This window comes from Cydia fagiglandana, chromosome 16, assembly GCF_963556715.1.
Source record: "Cydia fagiglandana chromosome 16, ilCydFagi1.1, whole genome shotgun sequence".
Lineage (NCBI taxonomy): Eukaryota > Metazoa > Arthropoda > Insecta > Lepidoptera > Tortricidae > Cydia > Cydia fagiglandana.
This window is the reverse complement of record NC_085947.1, coordinates 1,529,531-1,556,627: the sequence shown is the minus strand read 5'-3', so window position 1 is coordinate 1,556,627 and position 27,097 is coordinate 1,529,531. Positions and strand designations below refer to the sequence as shown.

At 37.8% G+C, this 27,097-nt stretch overlaps 1 protein-coding gene across 1 annotated transcript; it reads right to left on the bottom strand.

Moving 5' to 3' along the window:
• Positions 1-6: 6 nt before the first annotated feature.
• Positions 7-26,525, bottom strand: LOC134672192 (uncharacterized). The gene is made up of 10 exons (XM_063530092.1): positions 26,376-26,525; positions 18,444-18,605; positions 14,846-15,008; positions 6,060-6,174; positions 4,972-5,056; positions 3,966-4,132; positions 2,648-2,726; positions 1,812-1,915; positions 972-1,145; positions 7-256 (listed from the first exon to the last, which is right to left on the bottom strand). Exons 1-10 carry the CDS (start codon positions 26,523-26,525, stop codon positions 7-9), a joined length of 1,449 nt encoding a protein of 482 aa, XP_063386162.1.
• Positions 26,526-27,097: the final 572 nt, after the last annotated feature.

Genomic DNA, 27,097 nt, shown 5'->3' with positions numbered 1-27,097 from the left:
GATATACTATCGCAGCATGTCCGACGTCAGGCCGATGGCGTAGTTGACTAGATTCGTGTGCCCGCGCTTGTACAGGTTGTTGAACGTAGGTTCTGTCTCTCGTACCTTATACTTGGTGACGTCAAACTTGTGCTGCTGCAGCCGATATACCAGCATCGCCGTTCCCAATCCGACGGCGTAGTTGACTAGATTCGTGTGTCCTCGTTTGTAAAGATTGTTGAACGTCGGGTCTCTCACGAAGATGTTACGGGCCACTCTGTGAACACGGGTTTCTTAATTTGAGTAAGGAGGCATTCCAAGAATACAAAAACTGAGTTAATTGATACTTTTGACTAAGAATTTTTCACATTTATTGCCGATTTTATTTAAAACTCCCAAAGAATTGGACTCATCAACAAGAAATGAGTTCTGCCACAAAACCTAAAAAATGAGTTCTGCCTCAAGCTAAGTTAATACTTACTAGTAGATACTGAAGAATGAGTTCTACTATACATCTTTTGGCTTCATCATCAGATCACGTAACGCAAGCGATGTGCTAGGTAGGGACTAATGGACGGACTCTTAGATTCTTCAAACATATTATGCGGTGTCCAATCATGATGAGAAAAAATATTTATAATTTTAGGCCGAATAAAGGATGACTCGTGACTGGGCCGGGCCCGGGCCGATGCATCCGACACGTCATTTTCTATCACGGCTGATAGGTGATCACGTGGTGCTTTCCATAGAAAACGAAGCGCCAGAAGCTCCGGCCCAGCCCTGCCGAGCGTGAGTAATTCTTAAATAGCTCGGGATCGGGTACATATGACATGGTTGAAGTTGAATGCTATGAAGAGGTCAGCTGCACGCTGCAAATCAACATGATTGATTACCGCACAAATGGAGACAAATCACATGTGATCACGATCCTCAGCAATGAGGAAATGAGAAAGAAGAAGAGATACTGGGAAGGGGAGTAATAGACTACTTACTCGGGTGAAACAATCAGGATAGGGCTGAGGTTCTGAACGACGACATGGATCGCCGGTGTTACCACGCCAACCACGAACGCGGCAGCGACGGCCATCTTGCGGAGCTTGGGGCTGGTCACGAGGCAGAATATGACTAGCCCGAGAACGCTTAGCTGCATATCCGCGCCTAAGTACCTATGGAAATAAACTGTAGATAACGCAAGCGTAAACGTAAGCTAATATACCAATTAGATTGTTATTTAACGTACAAAATGCAACTTAAGTTGAAGCCCCGACTTATATATGTATGAAAATAAAAAATAAACAGCAGGAGGATTTTTAAATTTTTATGGGGATTTTTCAACTATTAAGAGTAAGCCTTTAATAGTGGGACCTACACGATCAGCCGAAATGTATGAAATCGAACATTTCCCCCCCGATTTCAAGGCCGGCTTATAATAAAATTCTGTTCAATATCAACAAGTGACCACCAAAACTCGCAAATAACAAATTCAAGATGACTGAACTTATTGTACCTACAATTAATAGTTAAAACTGTGTTTTGGTTGTAACCTGACGATATATTATGCTGTGTCTGTGTCTGTACACAGCATAATAATAATTATGTATATCGTCAGATGACAAAACATCTGTATGTTTTCCATCATATTTTCTCGGAAACGTTCGTATTTGTCATGCTACTTCATTCAACCTCTACTTAAATAGCAACACACGTTCGTGCGTTTCCGTGAAAATTCGATGGAAAAACAATTATGCACTAGATGACTAGATCTGTATATTCACAACGTAGAGTTTAATGAAAGATTGTAGATCCAATGAAGGCTGGTGATGATGGCTCACCATGTGTGCGGCATGCAGTCCGAGTTGTCCACGTAGTTGTGGACATACAACAGGTTATAGAACCAGTCGTGTCTACACTGGGATGCCTCCTTGTGCACCAGCGACTGAAAACCATTTAAAATGTTAGGTATGTTTTCTTTTTTTGTGTAACATTTTCCTCTTTTTCTGTATGATGTTGGCTGACGTGTTGCCACTGACTGATAATTTTAATTTATGTCCCTACTGAAAACCAGCGCAACGGATCTATTGTCGTGGCTTTATTAAACGCCTTTAGATTTATAGCAATTTTGATGTAACCAACCATTAACCAACGCATTGATTTCGAATGTAGGACGTTATTTTGGCACTGCTTACTCTTTTGACAGATTTAAGGTGACAGTCCATTTCCAACGACAGCTGCACTACTGTTCATTTTACTCTGACTCTTTAACTTTGTTTGGACTAGTTTGACGTTTTTTGAGCATTCATTTCCTGACCTATTAGTGCTGTGACCATTTATTTTGTTGTTATGTTTTCTTAGATATTTGTGCCACCTACATATTTTTAGTTCTAGTTATAGTTTTTACCAAGCTTCACTGAAAATCAGCGTCACGTAGTGTGTCCTATAGGATTCACTTCGGGACATCAAGCTGAGTGAGGTCCTTTTAGCTCAATTATTGTTCGTCTAAATGATTTTTGTATTATGTTATTTTGGTGCTAATAAATATTTCTTATTCTTATTCATTATATTCACCTCATTTGCAGATGTGATCTATGCCTATTATAGGTATATTTTAAATTATATTAAAATCTAAATCTAAGATTTTGGCACTATTTGTAAAATTACTTATATTTACCTTCCATAAAGGTCCACTTCCCAAATGCCTTTGCCACGTGGCCACGAAGGCCAGGACCACGGCGTTCACAGGTGCAAATCTAAAACAAAATGACGATGTAAAACCGGGCAAGTGCGAGTCGGACTCGCGCACGAAGGGTTCCGTACCATAGTGTAAAAAAAGCAAAAAAAAAACGGTCACCCATCCAAGTAGGTACTGACCCCGCCCGACGTTGCTTAACTTCGGTCAAAAATCACGTTTGTTGTATGGGAGCCCCACTTAAATCTTTATTTTATTCTGTTTTTAGTATTTGTTGTAATAGCGGCAACAGAAATACATCATCTGTGAAAATTTCAACTGTCTAGCTATCACGGTTCGTGAGATACAGCCTGGTGACAGACGGACGGACGGACGGACAGCAGAGTCTTAGTAATAGGGTCCCGTTTTACCCTTTGGGTACGGAACCCTAAAAACAAACTGCACTTTTTCCAATGCTAGTGAGTCCGATAATCCATAACTCCCGTGGGAATAAAGGTAGGAAGCGAGTCGCTCCGCCACTGACTACGAACTAGAGATGCAACGGATAGTTGTTTGGCCGGTTACCGGATACCGGATATTCGTCCTGACCATTGGCCGAATATCCGGTATCTGGCCGCCGAATATTCGGCCAGCGGAACTATACCTACCTACATTTCGGTTTTTCAGGTGCGCATTCTGCAGGTTTAACCTGTTTCCTAGTAAACGTTCGCGCGGACTCATTTCTAGGTTCGAAATGAGTGCGCGTGCAAGTCAGTGGAATGATTAAATTGTTTTAAAATAATAAACAAGTACGATTATGACCGTGTCTGTTCCTTCAATCCAATTTGTTTACTCCGAAATCAAGCAATGATACTATCCGGTATCCGGCCTTATAGTAGGTCACTATCCGGTATCCGGCCGGATAATAAAATAATGGTCGGATAGGCCGGATACCGGATAGTAACCGTATATCAGGTGCATCTCTACTACGAACTATCTTCGTAAGAATCTGGCCAATTTTGGTGTATTTGAATCTGGAACTTACTTTCCTGTGTGTTTTACTTACGTCTATAAGAGTTCAGAACTCGAATTGAATTTGTACAACCAGCAATAATGTTACTCCTCGAAAGCCCCAAAAATATATGTGACACGCTCTTATGGCTCTACAAATAAGATCATGTCAGATATTTTTGTGGCCAAAGAGTAACATATTATTGCAGGTGGCTTTACTTGTACAAAGGCGCGGGGACATACTATGCTTTAACAATGGAATATAATGTATGTCTGTTGTATGTTGTATTGGTCTGTGGTATGTCCTCACCTGAGCCATCTGATGAGTACTCCCTTCGGCAGCATGTCCCAGCTGATCGGCCGTTTCTCCTCCATCAGCAGCAGGTTATAGGCTAGAAGGAACCCGGAGACCAGGAAGAAGGTCTGGACGATCAGGGTCCCGTTGAATAGGAAGGTTGCTGCAGGGTTGTGGTATATCTGGAATGTGAATAAGATTTTTATCAAAAAAAATATGGTTGTTTGTCAAGTCGGTTTACGGACAAAAAATGTTTTTGATATAAGCTGTTTATAGCTGACTATATTTTTCTTTCGACAGGTAACTAATAATTATTAGTACGATTCTAACAAACTCAATTTGATTGCGTTGTTCTATGATAAAGTTCCTATGGCTATTACCTCCTGTGTCCATCATCAGATCAACTCAATGGTACTATTATATTGCATTGTCACTGAATTTACATATAATTATAGGTATACATATGTGAAGATTCAGTTCAATCGAAAAATGAGAAGTGGGTCTAATTTAGCTTGCAAGATTTGACCCGAACATATATACCTACTTAAAATAAAAATAAAACTTGTAAAATATCTATCGTAAGGCCTGAGTTACACTTGTAAGTTTTACTTACGTAAGTAGGGACACGGCTATACTACAGAATGAGAGATGAATATCGTTATCTCATTCTAACAAATAGCTTTGTCCCTACTTACGTAAGTAAAACTTACAAGTGTAACTCAGGCCTAAGTATTTTCTCCAAGTCCCAGAAGTAATAATTTTGTTTTTGAATTTGGAACCCCCTCTTGTTGAAAAAAGTTAAAATTACATAAATACCTACATAATTATTTTACATGTATGTATTTTCACGGACATACGAACGTGTCTTGCTATTTCAGTCAGTCTCGGTACAGATACTGAAGTTGACTGAAAAACATGAAAGGTACTGAAGTTGACCGAAGTAGCATGACAAATACGAACGTTTCCGAGAAAGTACGATGGAAAACTATTGCACTACATCTGTAACAACTTATGAACGTACGTTTTCTAGGAACTCTGGATCGCTGGTGGAAATCGCGATGTTTATCGGAGAGTGTGCCATGATCACGAGTATAGTCGTGATAGTTCTGTAACAGAAATAATTTTTTGTCAAACCATTTTTGATACAAGTAGTTCTGTAGCAGAAATAAGTTTTCGTCAAACCATTTTTGATACAAGTAGTTCTGTAGCAGAAATTGGTTTTTGTCAAACCATTTTTGATACAAGTAGTTCCGTAACATAAGTAAGTTTTTGTCAAACCATTTTTGATACAAGTAGTTCTGTAACATAAGTAAGTTTTTGTCAAACCATTTTTGATACAAGATTTTCGCTGATTACGGCCGGTTTCGGCCGGTTTAACAGAGTTCAAAAAGGACGAAATTATCAATTAGAAAGTTTTTTATGCCTGGTACCTACCACAAAATTCTATCATTTCTAAACCGATTTGGATAATGATTCGTTAGTTAATAAGTATAATATATAAATAAGTATACAATTCCTGATTATCTGCATTTTTGTAAAAATCCAGGTCGGGTAATGGAATCCGTGAAGAACTGTGAATTCCATTACTTATGGGCAGAGGCACACATACATATAAAAGTAAGTAATTTTTTTTCTACGTTGTAAATTTATAGGTGAAAAACTTTTATTATGGGACCCATGTCAAAATCGCGTAAAAAAATGTTGCTGCCTAGGATGCCCCATAGAAATCTGCTAGAATGTAAGAACAAGCTAAATTTTTTTCTGCAAATTCGGTCTTGGCCTTGTAATAAAAGTTGTTCGGTATGACCCATGAGTTCACTACGCAGAATATGGCTGGCGAAAAAAAAATCGATCCCTGTATATTATGTGGACAAAATTCGTGAGAAAACGGAACTCCAGACTTTTTTCGGATGTAATGTTATGGCTCCTCTACACGATGGGCCAGCGCTGGCCACTCCAAGGGACGCAGCCATGCGGTAGAATGAGATAGAAATATCACTTGCTCCCTCTAACGCATAAATGCGTCCCTTGGAGTGGCCGGCGTTGGCCCATCGTGTAGAGGAGCCATTACGCTTTCCCAGCTGTAAGAAAGGTGATGTAATGTCTTACTTGAGTCCGGTGAAGCATTTCAGTCGTTCCAGTCTCGGCTCCGGGCCGTCGCCCGCCGCTGTGCGCAGGCGCACCCAGTTGCGTTTGATTGAGAAGCATAGCAGCAGTCGGCCTCCTGCGCATAACAATAACAAAGAAGCCTGTCACTTATGCCTGTCACTTTCGCACTGACATATTTGTTAGAACGTGACAAGCGATAAAAATTCGACCGTGCTACCGCCGCGGGCCCCGTAGATAACATGCCAAACGCTATCGCTCCGTAGCTAACAACTGGCACTGTCACACTAATATAGACACAAAGCCATTCGATGGCGAAGCGCAAGCGATTGTCACCTTGGTTAGGTCGTCGAGCTTTTTCTAAAAAAAATATTGAAGACCTGATCCTGACCTAGTGTTTTTGGGTTCATATATTCAACTCAAACATATTCAATCCTGATGCTCTAAAAAAATCTTCTAGAGTTAGACCGTAAAAAGTCTGCAGCGATTTTGATAGCCCACGCAGTGCAAGTGTCATTTTGAACGTCAAACTTCTATGAAATTATGACGTATAAATAACACTTACACTGCGTGGGCTATCAAATCCGCTGCAGACTTTTATTGGTGCGACTATAACAATTTGTATGAAAATTGTAGTTTCCACTTCGTCACGCACTACAAGTAAATACTTATTCACACTAACACCGTGACGTAATAGCACGGACATTTTGTGACACATATTTTTAATGGTGGAATGGAGGATTCTGTGAATCACTTATGACTCTGACAGATCGGTATCGTACAGCTGTGACTTCTTAAAATCATTGCTCGAATCGGGCCGTATGTATCCCGACTCACGACATAGGTAGTTGTCTAAACCGGATTAAAAAATTGCAAATCATTTATTATCTGATATAAAATTCAAATAATGTTTTACAACTAAAGTGATGACATGTTTTCAACAATTGCCTAATGACGTAAATCGAAGTTATTGCACCTAATACCACACAAATACTTTACTGCGTCAATGAATAAAACAGTGGTCACTGGCCACTTTATTTAATCAATTAGCGACAACTTATTGATTCGTATTTTTTAGGGTTCTGTAGCCAAAATGGCAAAAACGGAACCCTTTAAAGTTTCGTCATGTCCGTCTTTCAATATTAAATATAAATACGGGGCACCGCTCTAGCAATTCTCCCGGGCGTGCAAAAGAAAATAAAAGAAAAACATAAATACAGCTTAATAATAGTTATTTGTTTTACAAGGGGGCAAAGTTGTTGTTTAACCGCTCGTGCTAATATTGATACCTGAGCAAGCGAAAGATTCCAAAATTCGATACATGGAATCTTGAGCGTTGCGAGGGTTTCAAAGCATGAGGGTTAAACAAAAATTGCCCCCGAGTGAAACACAAAATTTTACACCACACCAACCCGAAGCAAATATTAAATGTAAAGTATCAAACAAAATCAAACCAAATCAAATCCAAATGAATGTTATCATCATATCAAATATCAAATATTTTTCATCCAAAATCATCATTTAAAAGTCAATTCTACCAGCAAACATAAGAAAACAACTCAAAATTTGCATTTGATTACTTTGCCTCACATGTGAATAAAACGCAACTTTGCTATCAGTTTTTGAAGTGCAAAGTAAGGCTTTCCGAGTTGGTGTGGTGAAAATATCTTACCTACTTTCCACGAAAATTATTTTGAATATAATCGATTAAGTCATCAATGAGTTTTTTTCCAAAAAACTTATAATCTTATTAAAACGGCGTAAGTTCCACGAAGATACGCGATTTGCATGTAAGTAGGTACTTATGGAGGTACGGAATTCTTGGGTTTGCGTGGCCCGACATGCACTTGGTTTTTATACCACATTGTCAATCAAGCATCCGGGTCGCATCAAGGTTCGCAACCAGAGGGGCTACCGCGAAAACCGAAATTCGTTAATGGCGGGGATCTTTCTCTTTTACTCCAATGAAGGCGTTATTAGAGTGACAGAGAAAAATGCCCGGACTTTGATTTTCGCGGTTATAGCCCAGTGTGCAGCAAACTAATAGTGTTTTTGCCAAAAAAAATATTAGTTCCTTTTATCTATCCAATTCCAGGAGGGCTATGATGGTTATGTCACCATATCATTAATCATTTAATGCATGATATGACGACTATCTGATAAATTATATAATTCGGTAAAAAGTCGCGAGGATAACGTATAAGTGGCTAATGATAGCGTGATATGTTTTGAGGTTTATAAAAATCAATTTTAAACTCGATGACTTAAGGTGTATATTAAAGAAAAGATGGTTAAATCACATTCTACCACTTATCCACATATGTCATTGAGAGTTAAAACTTATCCATGATTTGAGCTTTTGAAAAATCAATTCTAAACAAGTTTACTTAAAGCGTATTTTAATTAATAGTTCGCGAGGATAACGTATATGTGACTAATGATAGCGTGACATGTTGTGAGGTTTTGAAAAATCATATTTATACTCGATGACTTAAGGTGTATTTTAAAGAAAAGATGGTTAAACCACATTCTACCACTTATCTAGATATGTCATTGACAGTTAAATTTATCCATAGTATGAGCTTTTGAAAAATCAATTCTAAACAAGTTTACTTAAAGCGTATTTTAATGAATAGTTAGCTAAATGACATGCCGCACACACCACTTATGCACATGTGGCATTGATAGTTAAAAGTTATTGGATGGTTTAAGATTTTGAAATATAGATTCTAATTGAGTTTATATAAGGTTTTTTTGAAGTGAATCTCTTATTCCATCGCCTCAAATTTAACCGTCTTTATCATGTCGCAAAATCTACTTTATTTCTAGTACTTAGAATTCATAGTCTTTGAAATAAGCTAATACATTATCGGACGAAAGTAGACTCGGCTACAATACTTAATTCACGATTACTGATATTTGCTTGTAATGTCATACAAAATTTTAAAGACAGTAGTCGACCTTATTAACCTAAAATCAAATAAATAATTCTGCCGTGCTTATTAAGAGCAGTAACTTATTTTGAAATCTCTTTCAATTGTAGAACATATTGTACAAGTACAAAGTATCCAATTGAATGACACTTCAAAATGAGTTAGAGTTGGACCAAGAAAAGTGTGCAGCGGATTTGATAGCCCACGCAGTGCAAGTGTTATTTATACGTCATAATTTCATAGAAGTTTGACGTCTAAAATAACACTTGCACTGCGTGGGCTATCAAATCCGCTGCAGACATTTCTTGGTCTGACTCTATTGCTCTTATTAAAAGCACGGCCGAATTGTACAGTCATCAGCAATAGTATCTTACACAACTAGGGCCGCAAAAATATGTGACACGTTCTTATTTGGAGCGCAATAAGAGCGCGTCATATATTTTTGCGGCCCTAGTTGTGTAAGATACTATTGCTGATGACTGTACAATCACACACACTGTTAACTGCACATCGGTGGACTTTATGCCTTTTGAAATAAGGTCCACCGATGTACCTACAGTTAGGAATGTTGCAGTTTAGAAAAAGAAATTGTTTATTTGAAAATAAAACATAACCTATTCGCTGGGTGCGATATGACAGCGGACTTTGAAATGTCACATGGCTGGCTGTCATTACGAAGAGAACAAATAATTTCAATGAAATATTGTAATTTACATATATTCTATTTGAACACGTAAATCTTCATTTCCCCTCTAAAATGGCATAAATGGCACAATCAATAAATTTCAGGTAGTACACACACACGGACTTTCTCATGGCTGACTTTACGAGAAGTAAAGAAATAAAAATCGAATAACGCATTTCATATAGGTAACTAAATATCTGGAAGACCGAGCTATGCTCGGAAAACATATAAAAACCTAGCTAGCAGTGGCGGCGCGTCCATTAAAGCCGATTCCCACCGGCTTGCCTGTTTTTGAATGTTTGAGCAGAGTTGTAAAGGAAATATGTAAGCCATATTAGCCCCGGGTTGCCTATGGATATGTTTGACGCGCCGCCACTGCTAGCTAGATCAATTTTTCGCCCCCGAAACCCCCATATAGCAAATTTCATCGAAATCGTTAGAGCCGTTTCCGAGATCCCCGAAATATTATACATATAAATAAATAAATATCCAAAAATTGCTCGTTTAAAGGTATTAGATACATATGACTGTAGTGTCGTTAATAATGCAGACTTTTCGTGTTTTTCCAAAAGGATAATAATAGGTTTTGGCTTAACATGTGCAAGATGTACCTACCTAAAAGAAATCAAATATGAAGATCATAAGAGCCACACCATTGAAGCTCCTGTACCTAATTCGTCAAGCTTCAGTGACAAACGTCCTTGAATGTAAGCTGTTTTTTTCTGTTTTTGCAATCTTTGACGTAGTACATACATAATATTATGAATATTATGATCCATTAATGTAATAGAAAGTAAAGAAATAATTTATTTTTTACAGATTGATTCTAGTCGTTATGTTACGAGTGGAAAATGTGATTGTGTGTACGTTAGGAGTAAACATATCGCGGCTCTGATGTACTACATCAACTACTAAGAAAACTTCCCAAAAACCAGTGAAGATCAGCAATTGGGCAGACCTAGTGCCAGACAGTTCGCCAAAGAAAATAACTCAAAAGGGAAATACCTACTTTGAAGAAATGTATGCACCTGTAAAGAAAATTAGGTGTAATCCTTTGCCGTTACATGTTGGAATTGAAGGGAGAGTCAACATTAAAGTTAATAATGGAAGCTGGTGCTTTATTTATTATTATTACTTTAAATACACAGATACGTAGGTAAACTCCCTAGTAAAAAGTGACAGTTGGTCTGCCGAAAGTTTCTTTTTGGGCCACGGTGCGCGTTGCGATCGATTCGTGGTTCTCCAACCCAGCGAATCATATGTATATCTTCTAGTAATAAGTAAAACTAAATGACTTAACAAATACAATATTACCCCCACTCTGATTATAACCCGGACGTAATGTGCCAAAAATACTGGCGGCATTACCTCGCTAAATGGCCAGTGATATTTGTTGGACAAGGAAAGAACCAGAGCGAGGGTCACAGCCCCTTTCCCGTAAGCGTCACCTTATACTAGTCCTATATGTTGCGGCAGGAGCAAATATCGTCAGTCATCGCCTCCCGCTTAATACTTTGTCTGAGATGATAGTTTCTTAGATGCTATCGTGAATTAAAAAAATGTCAGCCGGTTGTATCGCTGTGGAAAGACCGTCAGTTGATCACATGAACATGTAAAAAAAATTTTTTTTCAATCATCGCCTCCTGATACTTTGCCAGATGATAGTTTAGATGCTATTATAAATAAAAAAACCGTCAGCCGGTTGTATAGCGGTGGAAAGACCGTCAGTTACTTGCATAAACATGTAAAAAATACGTGCCTACCATTTCATGCCTTAAAGGGGTGGAATTTTGTATGGGGACTTAACAACAACTGCACAACAAACATTGTCAATAGGAACTGTCCCGCCCGCGCGGTGTAGGACCGGCGCTGGTGCAGAATTTAGTCAAAATTTGGTACGGAGATAGTTTGAGTCCCGGGAAAGGACAAAGGGTGATTCAAAGGGGGATTCAAGAAATCACCCTTTAAGGGGGTGAAAAGGGGGGTTGAAATTTGTATGGGGAATCAACAAAACGCAGATTGAATAAAATAATAGCTACTTACCTAAATTAATAATTCCACGCTGACGAAGTCGCGGGCAAAAGCTAGTATTATAAAGGCGAAAGTGTGTGTGTCTGTCTGTCTGTTACCTCTTCACGCTTAAGCCGCTGAATCGATTTAGTTGAAATTTGGTATAGAGATAGTTTGAGTCCCGGGGAAGGACATATATTAGGATAGTTTTTATGTCGGAAATTATCAAAGGAAGGAAAAAATCAAAGGGGTTGCATGTAGCCCTTAATGGCCCGTCGTTGGAGTTCTCTATGCTAGTTTTCTTCGATAGCAGCAGCTGCCAAGAAGAAATGATATTATTATCTTGCCATCCCTACAAATAATGTACGTATTGATAATGTTATATGTAAATTCAAATATAATTCAAAGTTCAAATTGTATATATTATATTTAAGAAAAAAAAACAGATACTTACCTACTGATATTTTAACTTCAAGAAATTTTTCACCACTTATATACCATAAGAGCACTTATGACTTATGAGTGAAGTGCAAAAAATTTGTACATAGTTAAGCACCTGTAATTAGTCCAAAGTTAATTGATTCCATTGTGTTACCACAGTTAAGCCATTTCTATTTAAGTTAGATGCATGAAAGTGTGTTAGCGAATGCTATAGACTTATATGTGTACGATTTAAGTACAATAAAATACAAACAATACAATTTCCATAGTTAATTTTCGTAACACAAATGAATCAATTAAGTTAACACTAATCACAGCTTCTTAACTGCGCTTATCGTGACCCAGTGAGCACTACGATAAATTAATCAAAGGCTAGCCGTCAAAAATCGACTATATGTCTAATTATCCAACAATCGTAGCCATTTACCGTGTATTGTTGTCCAAGTGGACAAAACGGTATGAATGTTATAAAACTGTATAAATCTAGACAAGTGGCATTTATATCATTTAACTTATCCACTTATCCACTAAGTTTAAGTTGGAAATGTAGACAAATGACATATTATCCAACGACCATGTTATGCAGTTAATCATTTAACGACTATCGCTGTCAAAAGTGGAAAAGACGACAAATCAATAAAAACTGGATAAAATGTCAGTTTTATCATCATTTATACAGCCATATCATTTATCCAGTCGACCATCATAGCCTTACTGTACCTAATATAATACAGTTTAGCAAAAATGTGTCAACCCACAATAATTTTTCAATAAAACTTCAACTCTGAGCGTCACGTTTTAAGTTCTATATGCAATGAGTGCAAAATGGTTGTGGGTTGACACATTATTGCTTATCAGCATTATACATTTTATTTTTTAGGGTTCCGTACCCAAAGGGTAAAACGGGACCCTATTACTAAGACTTCGCTGTCCGTCCGTCCGTCCGTCCGTCCGTCCGTCCGTCCGTCCGTCCGTCCGTCTGTCACCAGGCTGTATCTCACGAACCGTGATAGTTGAAATTTTCACAGATGATGTATTTCTGTTGCCGCTATAACAACAAATACTAAAAACAGAATAAAATAAAGATTTAAGTGGGGCTCCCATACAGCAAACGTGATTTTTGACCAAAGTTAAGCAACGTCGGGCGTGGTCAGTACTTGGATGGGTGACCGTTTTCTTTTTGCATTTTATTCCGTTTTTTTTTTTTGCTTTATGGTACGGAACCCTTCGTGCGCGAGTCCGACTCGCACTTGTCCGGTTTTTTTTTACAATGTTTAAGTATCCTTAGGTTTGACTTAGTTCACTCCTTATGACATTGGATGCTGGGGCATTTATATTTTTCAACTACTTTGCATACATGTTTAAAGTTATAATGAACTAGCAAGGTCGTCTAGGGTCTTCCCAGATATATCGCCGCGCATTCGGCAAAAGCCGATAGGAAAAAGCTTTACGAGTGCAGTCGCCATCAGATATATCGGAGCGGCCAAAGTGTTCACAATATCTGAACACGCACTCTAACGCCTTGACAATAGAGGCGTGTTCAGATATTTGTGAGTGCCTTGGCCGCTCCGATATATCTGATGGCGACTGTACCTATGTCATTCATGTCCGCGCAATAAGAGCGAAAAATCCGTCGACGCGTCGGCAGGTGCTGGCCGATGCGAGCCAAGCCGAATGACGACTTTTTCACTCTTATTGCGCGGACATAAAGCTTTTTCCCTATCGGATTTTGCCGATTCCGCGTCGACATATGTGGGGGAACCCTATTTCAATATTTCAATGCGATAAAGCTAGGTCCAAAGTTTATTATTTATCTTGAATACTTAAAAAATAGGTACAGTTATTTTTTACGTTTTTTATGAAAAATGACATAGGTAGCTAATACGCAACCATTATTTACACCGTAAATCTGTTATTGTATTTTTCTTTGTGGTGCAATAAAGTGTATTTACTTTACTTACTTACGCTACGCTGTACCGCTGGAGTTGCAAGCGTCCATAGACTTATGGTAACCACCGTATGCACCTCATGCTAGTTTTCCACCGACATTTTATTATAAGAATGAACAACATATGTACTTCTAATGTACATTTCATTTGAAAGCGTGACGTGACGTAGTCATTTTGTATGGAATGTCGAGTTTTAAAAACGTCCCGCATTGCGCGCTTTTTAAAATCCCATACAAAAATAGACATAACGCAAACGCGAAAGTACGTAACGCTATAGAATTACATTTACATTGTGGGGTTCGGGACATTATTTCGCTTCTTCCCTCTTTGACAACAATGGCTTACGCTGCGTGTTAAGGGGCCCACTGATTAACAGTCCGCCAGACGGTATCGGCCTGTCAGTTAGAACAAAATTTTGACAGTTCCGAACAACTGACAGGCCGATACCGTCTGGCGGACTGTTAACCAGTGGGCCCCTTTACGTAAGCGAACAACTCACGAACGCGACGCGGCGCGGCGCGGCGGGCCCAAGGCTTTCGAGTTCGCAACGAGATGGCCCATGTAGGACACTTCTATATTAGGTATCAAAGGATTGATTCACCCCGCGCCGCATTGTTTCGCTTCGCGTTCGCGTGTTGTTCGCCTACGTATTACGTTTTTGTGACGTTATTGTTTGAAGAAACGTCACATTTGACACTGTCACATCTAATATCGTTTTGGATCTATTAATTGACGTATCTTAATGTTCGAATCGGGCCGTTAAAAACTTACCTGTGCTCTTAGTTTCAGCGCAGCCAACATGATCAGTCAAGCTGCCAGCCACATTGAACAGTACCAGCACCAGCATCACCAGCGCCACGACATAGTCGACCAAGTCGTAGCCAGCAGGCTCCTCGAACTTAGTGCAGTACACGACATCTTTCATCACTTTAGTCTGGAAAATAAAATCTTTTAATCATTGTTTCAAACATACTTACAACATTTTTTTTGTTCAAACTTTATAATTTTTATTACAATACATATATATCTACAATATTTACAAGGGAATTTGACCCTGCTCGTAGGTCGTCAGCTTCGAGCAACACGGAAGGGAGGCGGCATTCACACTATTTCCCCTCTGCCGAGGTACAAGATTAGCGCGTCAATCTAATCTAGCGCGGGTAATAAAACTAGTTGCACTTGGATTTTTCACTAGACCGAGTCCAGACGCGCGCGTGAACACTGCTGCACAAAAATGCCTGTTTGCTCGGTTTTTTGTTATAAAAAGAGATCGGGGACATCAAATTTACAAAAAGAAAGTGTTACATTTCACATGTAATATTTTTTTTACATATCATACGTTTAATTACATTTAAATACAATTATTATATTTTAGTCTCAAGTAATTGTTGGATTTATCGATTTTGCTCGCTCAGTACAAATTGCGGATCGGTCCAGCGACAAATCCGACTTCTCATCTCTCAAAATACAATGACATACTTCAACAAAAATGTGTTAGTGTGCGTGTTGTGACACTAGTCACTTGTCCGTACACAAAAAGAGATCAAGGTTTGCAAGATTTGTCTTTGACGTGTGTCATTTTGTATGTATTTGTGTCGTCATTACAGATTGGATTTTGTATGTAAGTGTGTGAGAAGTGCGACTGTGTGCACCTTTCCCCCCGCGAAAAATGGCAGAAAGATTTGTACGGTGAGATATCGCTTGGGCCCCTCCCTTCCGACGTGTCGGAAGCCGGTGTTGCTCGAAGGTCGTCAGACACCCCAACAAGTTTTCGAAAAATATCCTTTACGAGTATACAATACAATACAATATTCTTTATTGCACACCTCACATACACGTAGTTTACAATAAATGTAAAATAACATAAACAAAGACAATGTAGGTAACAACAGACGGTCTTATCGCTTAAGAGCGATCTCTTCCAGACAACCTTTGGGTATAGGAGACATAAGAATTAGAATATACGGGAGGTGGCGCAAAGAAAAAATATGAAAATTCGAATTGAATATAACCAAACAACACATAACATTAATAAAGATAAACATAAACATAGATAGACATACATACATACATAAAAAGTATATATATATGTATATTAAATAAAAAAACAACAGTGTCAATCTATAAAAATAAAATGAATATTATAAAAATAAAATAAAATCTAAATAAATATATTAAGGTTTTGGTGTCTGAAGACCAAGGGCAAAGGTCTCGACCGCCAGTGCCGCAAATTCGTAGCTATTTTTCAGAAATGCAGACATTTGCGGCACTTACAACTACATCAGAACATCACATACAACATCACGAGGATTTTTTGCACCCGTAAGTTATCTTACGGCCTGGCCACGACATTGCGCGACTGGCTTCGGCTAAGGCGAAAACCATAGGTGGGAACGAAAGGTCCGATCGCTGTGTCTCGCTCCAATCTATGGTTGTCGCCTTAGTAGAAGCCAGTCGCGCAATGTCTTGGCCAGGCCGTTAGGGCCCCCCCACATCTGGCGTCTTTCGAGCGTCGGCGTCTGTCGGCGTCGGTCCAGCGCTATTGAAAATGACGTCGCTGCGCAGTTGCGTCGACGCTGCGTCGACGTTGCGTCGACGTCGGCCATAGAATTGTAGACGCCGACGCTCGAAAGACGCCAGATGTGGGGGGGGCCTTAAGACTTTTTCGAGCGAGTGCCTTTTCAGGGTTAGGGCCCCCCACATCTGGCGTCTTTCGAGCGTCGGCGTCTGTCGGCGTCGGTCCAGCGCTATGGAAAATGACGTCGCTGCGCAGTTGCGTCGACGCTGCGTCGACGTTGCGTCGACGTGGGCCATAGAATTGTAGACGCCGACGCTCGAAAGACGCCAGATGTGGGGGGGCCCTTACCTATAGACAACCGATATTCTCAGAGAATCACCCTTCAGCAAGTTTATGTGAAGTAGCTGTATTAACAGATTGACAGCCGTATTCGAACAATGAGATACGACAAATACTAGATATTGAAACGATATGGATTAGATATGTCAGTGTCAAAACAGTGTCAAAATGGAAATTTCTTCAAACAAAAACGTCACTGTTGACACTTGTTTGACACTGACATATCTAATCCATATCGTTTCAATATCTAGTATTTGACGTATCTCATTGTTCGAATACGGCTGTATAGCGGCGCGATCGGGAAATGAATTAGACATTCACTAGATATGAAATAGTAACGATATGTGACGTTCCACGGCAAAAGGTACCTTATGGCCGCAATAATATTGGGGCAGCTTTAATAATAGCGTAAGCGCCAACCGCCTTTTTCCTTGGAACGTCACATATCGTTGCTATTTCATATCTAGTGAATGTCTAATCCATTTCCCGAATCGCGCCGTAGGACACTAAAATTATGCAGGTATAGCTGGTATAGTGCAGATAATATTACATTACAACGTTTTATAGGAAAGGGGACTGCTATTATAACGGATTAAGAGTGTTTTTTTAAAGATCTTCGGGAACTTTTAAAATAATTTCCAAAATTACCAGTAATATGATACTACCTAGGCTAGACAATAGGCTAGGCAATAGCGATTATATTTACTTATATCGTAATGAGGAGTTGTCCTCTAGACGTCCTAAAAATTTTCAAATAGAAATATTCTAACCTTACACCTTACCGCGATAGTTAGGTACTAATGAAAACTATTGTGTGCATATAGTTTTGAACGATTTGGACATTTTTACACTGACAATATTATTACTTACTTAAAATAGTTGTAATGTCTAAGGTTACTGTGCACCTTGTTCGATAACAGAGTGTGAAAGTGTTAACATAAACGTTAAAAAACCACTTGCACACTCTGTGCTATCAAACACGATGTGAATAACGATGTGAGTCAATCTAAGCTATAGGTACTGTAAAGGTTTGCAACCTTCCACCCTATCACCCTATTTTGCATGTCTATAACAAGCCTTAAATATAATCATCATCATATCAGTCGAAAGATGTCCACTGCTCTGGACAGGGCCTTAAATATAATTTATTGGGTTTTTTTTTTCATTATATTTTGTATATGAGTATTTTTGCACATTGTACCTAATTTTGACAGAGCTGAATATATTTTCTCAGTCTCCCACTGACCACAAAGGCTGTAAAGTGCTGTTTACTCTTTTTATAACATTTTCGACGCTTTTCGACGATTTTCACAAAAGCTGCTACTCGGACGCCACGTCAACGAAGTGTCAAAACTGAAATTGAACTTTATACTTATGCACGTAGGTCTATGTTGCTCTGTGGTCTGTGAGCGATCTATCCGTCTTTAGCATTGGACCTGCGGTGCGGATATATCGGTCATTGGCCACCAAAAGGTTATATTACAATTTTACAAGTGCGTTTGTAGTTCTTACCTGAAGACCATGACTCTTGTAAAGCGTAGAATTAAGGCAGGCTTCAACAGTAGGAACCAGGCCTGAGGAGTTGTCGAGGTAATCACGACACGTCTGCGTGACGCACACGCCTCTGTGGACGATCGTGCGGTCGAAGTGCGTTTTGCTGTACGCCGAGAATTCCTGCGCGGAAAAAAACAAATTGAAACAAGACCAACTGCCGTATTCGAACTTCAATTCACAAGAGACGACACGTACTAGATCCATTCTACGTTACGTTATAGTTTAGATATCAACTAATGGCACTTTTACGTTAGATAGAGTAAGATATCTATTAGATGTGAATTGGATCTCTAAGTCATATCCTGTGGAAATCGTTCAAGAGTATCTCCAGAATCGCGCAAATGTCAAATTTGACAGGTTAGATCTTAAGCATATCGTTATCGTATCTTGGTGATGTCTAAAAGATATCTAATAGATGTCTATTTTAAAATTCGAATCGGGCCCATAATCTCCATAGCGGTTAAGATAATCCAAGTAACATTTTTGAAAATTAGATACCTATTTTGAAACATAATTGAATCAAAACTGTGTGTTCGTTTTTGATAATTTATTATTTGATACAAGAAAGTAATTGTTGGTCGATTGATTGATTGATTTATTGATTGAACAGTCGGTCAGCCGCACAGACATAGGTACGAATTATTTTTCTGCCTGAGCATGGTATAATAATACCTATGCTCCGCCTGGTACTCTCTTCCCGTCTTTTCATGGTCACGTGACTGACACAAGCCTACGTCATCATGCGACAACGCTATATGATAATATGCGATAGCGCTATATGTATACACCGTGTTTTTTTTGATTTCCGTTAATTTCGAGGGTGCATTCCTGAACTTAAATTAAGTCACTTTCTCAAAGACACCGATGTTCTAATTAACTCCATTTCGGAGATAACCAATAATTTATTTTTATCCTATAAGGCCTCTACAAGCGTGTACACTTGCCTTAGGGCTGGTTTACATATTGGTTAGTGTTAAGAATGAGTTCATACATTTGCTACTAAACTTAAGTACAATCTCGGTCGATCGATGTTCGAAATGACATTGATATGTCACAGATTTCAATTGTTTGGTTGAGTTAAATGTAATGCCTGTGTTACAACAACGCTATATGCTACATTTAATTACTTTTTTAACTTAATTTTTTCTTTAAAAAAAGGGCAAAAATTTTTTTTTTTTTGAAAATTAACTATGCCAATTAGTTCACTTAAACGTTCTTAACCATACCCCGAAGTTAAAGGAATTCAATAAAAACACGGTGTATAGCGGCCATGTTATTGTGACGTAGTTGTGTCACTCTGGGAAGAGAAGACCATGTTTTATTAGACTATGTGCCTGAGCTGAAAAGTAGGCGCTGAGCTCGCGAGTTGGGTTTCCTAGGTAAAAAAATAGGTACCTATAGGTAATAGATTTTGGTTATTTGGGGTTATTTATTTTACGTTGTATTTACAGATTTGGCATATTTTATGTTAATTGTTCTCGGAATAACGAGCTCTTACGATCCTAATAGGAAAAACCACAAAACAAAAATTTACATCTGTGGGTAAATACACGAACGCTCGTATTTTATAATTTATCAGTTTGTTGTGATTGCTTGTTTTCAACTTAACTAGAATTTCTTTAAATAAATTCAGATTGTAGGTAATTAACCTAATAGTTCTATGCGGAGACTTTTGACATGTCTTTTAATTGACAAACGTTTAAAAAAAATCAGTAACTGTTACTTATGAAAGCAGAAGAATATAAATGATCGTATTACATTCATAATTGTTATATATTTGCCGTGATTTATTTTTAAAACGTGTTTCTCAATTAAAAGACACATCAAGATTGTTTACCATTTTTCTAATTAAAATAAACGAACTATAGGTACTTGCCACCATAACCTAGAGTCAGTGGGGGTCAGACGGGGGTCAGAGTCAGATAATATGATGGTGACAAACGATTTCTTTCAACGTGTGATGTGATGTCAAACAGTCTCCTTGGCAATAGACTGACCTAGACGGCTTCGTCGAATGACTGTATTGTTATATACTGTTAGTTTGCTGTTAGTACCAGTAGTAGTAAAATATTACCATAAAATTACGAAAAGAAAAGGTAACGGTGGCGAAAAAAAACCGAAGGTGCGGATCAAATACTTGACATTGGCAAATTTGTGCCGACTTGTTTGGCCAGACCGCCACTAAAACAAAAGAAGAAGAAGAATCAATGCAATATAGTTCAATTATTGGGGTGCCTACAAAAAAATGTTGCCATATTCGTATGATGTGGTGTATTAGCCATAAAATTTTCCATGAAGTGACAGAAACGAATATGCTGACGGTTTGCGTGCTACAAATACAGTTGGTACCTACATGGTTTATTTTCTGACTCAAAATCGTATACAGGGTGATTCATGAGACGTGAGCAGGACTAATCCTACACACTCAGTAACTGAAAATTGATCGATCACCGTAGTATTTAGGTGAAACAACCACAGTTTTGGTGAGGGCAAATTTAATTCTCTACAATCTTGGTCACCCTACAAAACCTAATTAATAAACATAAAACCTCTTTTACCGTAATGACAGCATTTTGATTACGAAGAAAATAAACTGTCAAACTTGGTGAGATACGAGTTTTTAAAAGTAACCAGACCGTGATGACAGTGATGACATTCAATTTGACACAGAATATCGGTAGTTTGGTATTCTAATTTTAGGGTGACCATGCATGTCGTAAATAAATTAATAACTTTTTTTTCAACACGACTACAAAATTAACGTTAACCTCACTAATACTGATACGAAACAGTTGCTTATAATTTACGAAATACGCAGTGTTAGTCCTGCTCACGTCTCCTGAATCACCCTGTATTAGAATTCATATGATATTAAGGGTAAACAATCAAATTATCTTCGCTTAAAGCAAGATTATTATATATTGAGTATTTACCGTTTATACTTAAAATACTCCTACTTAGTCGTGTACCTACTAAGATATTTTTATATGAGGAAACGTATTGAGAAACCTGCATAGTAAGTCGACCTGCATAGTATAGTTGTTTACATTTTATGGACCCTTAGGTCCTAAAATAAATATTGTTCGATTAAAATAATCTTTTATAACCAATTGAAATTATATTTTTAGCATGATAAGAGTACCTATGCATCGATGGTGACTTGTGGTCGACTTAACATGTAGGTATTTATATATTTGTGCTGTTTTTGATAATAAACAATGCTAGCAGGTAACGGACCAGCCGGCCTAGCCAAGGTTACAATCGCTATCGCTTCGACAGCGAAAAGCTTTGTGTCTCTCTATCACTCTTCCATGTTAGTGCGACAGTGACAGTTGCGTTTCGATCGCTACGGAGCGTAAGCGATTGGCATCTTGGCTACGCGGGCAGTTAGATAAGATAAAGATAAAAAATAGTTTATTCAAGTAGGCATATTACAATCCGCTTATAAATAAATAAATATTATAGGACATTCTTACACAGATTGGCCAAGTCCCACAGTAAGCTCAAGAAGGCTTGTGTTGTGGGTACTCAGACAACGATATATATAATATATACATACTTAAATATATAGAAAACAACCATGACTCAGGAACAAATAGTATCATCACATAAATAAATGCCCTTATGAACGTCAAATAAAGCTACACCGGCTCCAACCCTGTCTCGTTAAAGGGTCAAACAGAAAACTGTGTTACGTCTTTCCTGTAGACATACACAAGAGTTAAGGGCAATAAAGGTTAATTTTCTTATTTAACCCTCATCCACGTGAAAAGGTCCTCCTTTTATTTAGAGAACTATGATAAAATCATTGCTTACATGCCCACAGGAGAGAAAAATGTACAGTTCGCGCGAACACACTAGTTTTCTCTCCTGTGGGCAATAGTTAACAGCTTGTGGGCATGTAAGTAATGATTTTATCATCAATCAATTATTGAATCAAAACTGTGTGTTCGTTTTTGATAATTTATTATTTGATACAAGAAGGTAATTCTATTAGGCCCATTGATTGATTGATTGATTGAATGAATAATCGGTCATCCGCACATACATAGGTACGAATTATTATTTCTGCCCGACCTGAAAAGTAGGCGCTGAGCTCTTAATTCGCGATTGCTTGGTAAAAAACTGGCCAAGTGCGAGTCGGACTCGCGAACGAAGAGTTCCGTACCATTTATGAAATAAACGGCAAAAAAACATGTTTATTGTATGGGAGCACCACTTAAATATTTATTATATTCTGTTTTTAGTAGGTATTTATTGTTATAGCTGCAACAGAAATATGTACATTATCTGTAAATGACAGATAGACGGACGGACAGACGGACAATGGAGTTTTAGTAATAGGGTCACGTTTTGACTCTTTGGGCACGGCACCCCAAAAATAGGTAGCGTTTGGTATTTTACTTTAAGCTGTAAACTAATTTACTTTTTATTTTTAAATTTGGCATTTTTTATCTTGTTTCTACTCAGAATCAAGAGCTCTTACGATACTAATAGGAAAAAGCACAAAACAAAAATTTACATAATTAACATGCATATTTTATTATTTATATACTTATAGTTTGTTATGATTGCTTGTTTTCAACTTAACTAGAATTTACTTAAAGAAATTCAGATATAGGTAATCAACCTAATAGCTCTATGCGGAGACTTTTGGCCTGCGCTTTATACACAATGTTAGGTACTTGACACCATAACCCAGAGGATAAAGGGGTGACCCCCACCTATTATTACCTGACGGTAATATGATGGTAACAATAAACGATGACTTTCAACGTCAGATGTGATGTCAAAGAGTCTCCTTGGCATTGGCAATATATTGCCCTGTCTAGACGGCTTCGTTAAAATAGTTATTTGTTTTACAAGGGGGCAAAGTTGTTGTTTTACCGCTCGTGCTAATATTGATAGCCGAGCAAGCGAAAGATTCCAAAATTGAACCACGAGCGTAGCGAGTGTTTCTAAAAATGGAATCTTGAACGTTGCGAGGATTTCAAAGCACGAGGGTTAAAAAAAATTGCCCCCGAGTGAAACACAAAATTTTTCACCACACCAACCCGAAGCAAATATTAAATGTAAAATATCAAACAAAATCAAACCAAATCAAATCCAAATGAATGTTATTAAATATTTATCATCCAAAATCATCATTTAAAAGTCAATTCTACGAGCAAACATGAGAAAACAACTAAAAATTTGCATTTGATTACTTTGCCTCACATGTGAATAAAATGCAACTTTACCATCAGTTTTTGAAGTCCAAAGTAAGCCTTTCCGAGCTGGTGTGGTGAAAATTACCTTATTGTTTTATAGATTGTGCTTATACTATGGGTGCTAGGCGACGATATATTTATATAGATATACATCGTGTCCCAAAATTCAACGATAAGCTGGCACCAGAAGATGGACCTGCTCGTGACGACTACTCGAGGAAAAAAAATAAAAAATATATATCTTAATTAAAAACTTTCATACACTTGTTAATATTAATGTGGATAATATTATGTATAAATTATTAAACCTGTCGAATAAATTTTTTTTATTTAAATATTTGCGATAAGTCGCCGAATCTAGTTTGAAACCTGTTATAATTGACCTCACGCATTTAATCATTTTGGAACCGGTTTTTTTACCACTCATTTACCTAATAAATTATCACTTTGTTTATAAAAAAAATGTCCTTAAAATTGCAAACACATTTAAAAAAAAGGCCAAAACATATAATATACTAATTAGGACATTTCTCTTACTTGAGTCTCAAATACAAAAAAAAAATGTGTAAGTGTGAGCGCAAAATAAGCTTCAGATGCCTGTAAATTTGCGATGTCTATTATTTACTAGTACAGGAAAAACGCGAACGAGTTAACACATGGTAGGCATACTATAAAGTATGTGTGATTCATAAGGTACCTTAAGTAAGGTAAGGTAAATTGATTGATTTGATTGATTAAAAAGGTTTTGATTGACTGATTGATTGATTGTAAGGTAAAGTAAATAAGGTGATATAAAAATATTTTTGTGTAAAAAAGCATTTTTAGTTAATATGTCTGGAGAAACGCACAGTTGAGCAGGGCTTGGAACCGGTATTTTTAAAAAACCCCCAATTAGATCAATATTTTGAATTATTTTATGCTCTTTACGTAAGACTGGATCATGTATTTAGGTAGGTAACGAATTTGTGTTATCAGATTGTCCAATTAAAAAAGAAATAATAAACCAAAGAACGAAAAAGAACGTAATAATACCGGTATTTTTGTATGGAGCAAAAACCGGTTTCCGAGCCCTGCAGTTGAGGACTGCCAACCATCTAATGGTGAATCCATATCGTGTAGAGTGAAAGCGGAAAGAAGCGGTAGTTCTCAAATAAATATACAGGGTGTTTGGTACATCGTTTGCCAAATTAAAACGGCAGATAGGTCATTTGCTATCTTTTCAGGCAACTTCACGTAATTTTTTTTTCACTTCTATGCCAGTTTTGCATAAATTTCAATTTTTTACTTGCATAGTAGTAAAAAAAACACATGACCATTTTTGTTTTTTTAGGCACGAGAAGATAGCAAATGACTCAATCTATCTGCCGTTTTAATTTGGCAAACGATGTACCAAATACCCTGTAAACATACACACATGAACGCTGAAAACAATACACTCTTTTTTTTGGCCAGTCGTGTAATAAAAAATATATAAAAGAGACGTAGCAATTAGACGCAACTGCAGACATAATCTTAGAGAATGGCCCCGGACAATTCCTTGGAGCTACTCGCTGGATGGTAGTAAGGGTATCATAATATCATAACAGGCAAAGTTGAAGGCACCAGATCTCAGGGATCCCCCCTACTCAAATCAAATTACTGCACTATGCCTATGCAGTTAAAATAAAACTGCATGAGGAACTGGCTTGCTGAGGAATAGAACTACTAGAAGCCTATGGAAGAACCTGGTCTTCAACAGAAGGACATGATGTCACGATCGTTATAGTTCACTTTTTTAGCATTAGAAAGAAGGTAAGCGATCTTATTTTGTATTTTGATTGAAAAACGCTTGTTAAAACCACTCACTATTACTTATGAAAGCATAGCAATATAAATGATCGTATCGTATTAGATTTATATTTATTATATATTTGCCGTGACTTATTTAACGTGTTTTTCAATTAAAAGACACATCAAGATTGTTTACCTTTTTTCGAATGCTAAAAAACGAACTATAAGGGACGGAGGTATGCGACTTATACAGGGTGGAAAGATAAGTCGGGCCCTGGAGGGAAACTACCTTAAATCCTTAAGCTGGCTCATTTTACTTAAAGGAGACATTCCTTTATTTTTAAAAAGAAACAAAACTGCATTCAAAGATTTTCTAAAACTCGCTTGCCTCGCCCGGGACTCGAACCGACTAAAAATTCCAAAAAATAAAAACTCGCAATTTTATTCTACTAATCGATATAGTTAATGTTAATGATAACATTTCTCCAAGAAACATTAGGTCTTACACTCGTCTGTCGTACAAAATATCCATAAAATCTAATATTTAGTACTAAGATTTTTTTAGACAAGCTAAATTGAAGAAAAAAAGAAAAATACTTTGAATGCAGTTTTGTTTCTTTTTAAAAATAAAGGAATGTCTCCTTTAAGTAAAAAGAGCCAGCTTAAGGATTTAAGGTAGTTTCCCTCCAGGGCCGGACTTATCTTTCCAGCCTGTATAAGTCGCATACATCCGTCCCTGTATAGCCCGTCGCATAACCTGTATAGCTCCGTCCTTTAGCAATTCAGTTTAGGTCCTGAACAGAATCGCAATAAGGACATCATGGTAAGGACATAATCGTCAACAATAGAAGGAGATGATCGTCCCGATCCTCAGCATTGAGGGACCGGCTGAAGAAGATCATAACGTTACCTGTATGACGGTAAGCAGCTGATTGGTCTCATTGGTCACAAGTCTAGCGTCCACGTAACAGTAGGTGTCTCCAGGAGCCATCAGACAGTTGTGGTAGTTGTCCAAGAAGAACAACTGAGGCAGAAGCGCATATTCCGAAGCTGAAAACATGGTACCTAACGTTAGACCCGGTCTAATGCCGGGCCGGCGCATCGTTTTCTATGGAAAGCATCACGTGATCGCCTTTAGCTTATTTACCTAATATGTATTAACTATTTAATTTTGCTATTTACCTTACTTTACTTATTACGTCATGTCATAGAAATGTAAGCGCCGGAAGCTCTGGCCCAGACACGGCCCGGTCTAACATGAGTCATCCTTTTAAAGAAAAATACAAGTGTAATTTTCATTTATTTTCAGTCATTACCCTGCGCATTAACAGTATAATTTTAATATAGAATTGCATTGGTGATATTAATTTTTCTTTTGAATAATTGAAATAAAAGTTAAAAACCGACGCAACGTCCATTTCTTCCGTCGCAAGATTAGTGCAGCGCGCCATATTTAATTTTCTTTAATTTGGGCTCTTCTAATTTTCTGGCATATCCCCACGCTGGTCCAATGCGGATTGGGGACTACAAAAACATTTAAATTACTTCGCATGTGTGTATGCAGGTTTCCTCGCAATATTTTCGTTCGCCGAAAATGCTAGTGGTAAATATCGAATTATTTTCCGTAATGTT

Excerpts from the sequence above, each read along its gene's own strand:
- LOC134672192 (XM_063530092.1), bottom strand. The coding sequence starts at position 26,525 with ATGTTTTCAGCTTCGGAATATGCGCTTCTGCCTCAGTTGTTCTTCTTG. Across the intron at positions 15,009-18,443 it reads ACAAGAGTCATGGTCTTCAG|ACTAAAGTGATGAAAGATGT; the intron begins GTAAGAACTACA and ends TTTATTTTCCAG. Across the intron at positions 6,175-14,845 it reads CGCTGAAACTAAGAGCACAG|GAGGCCGACTGCTGCTATGC; the intron begins GTAAGTTTTTAA and ends TGTTATGCGCAG.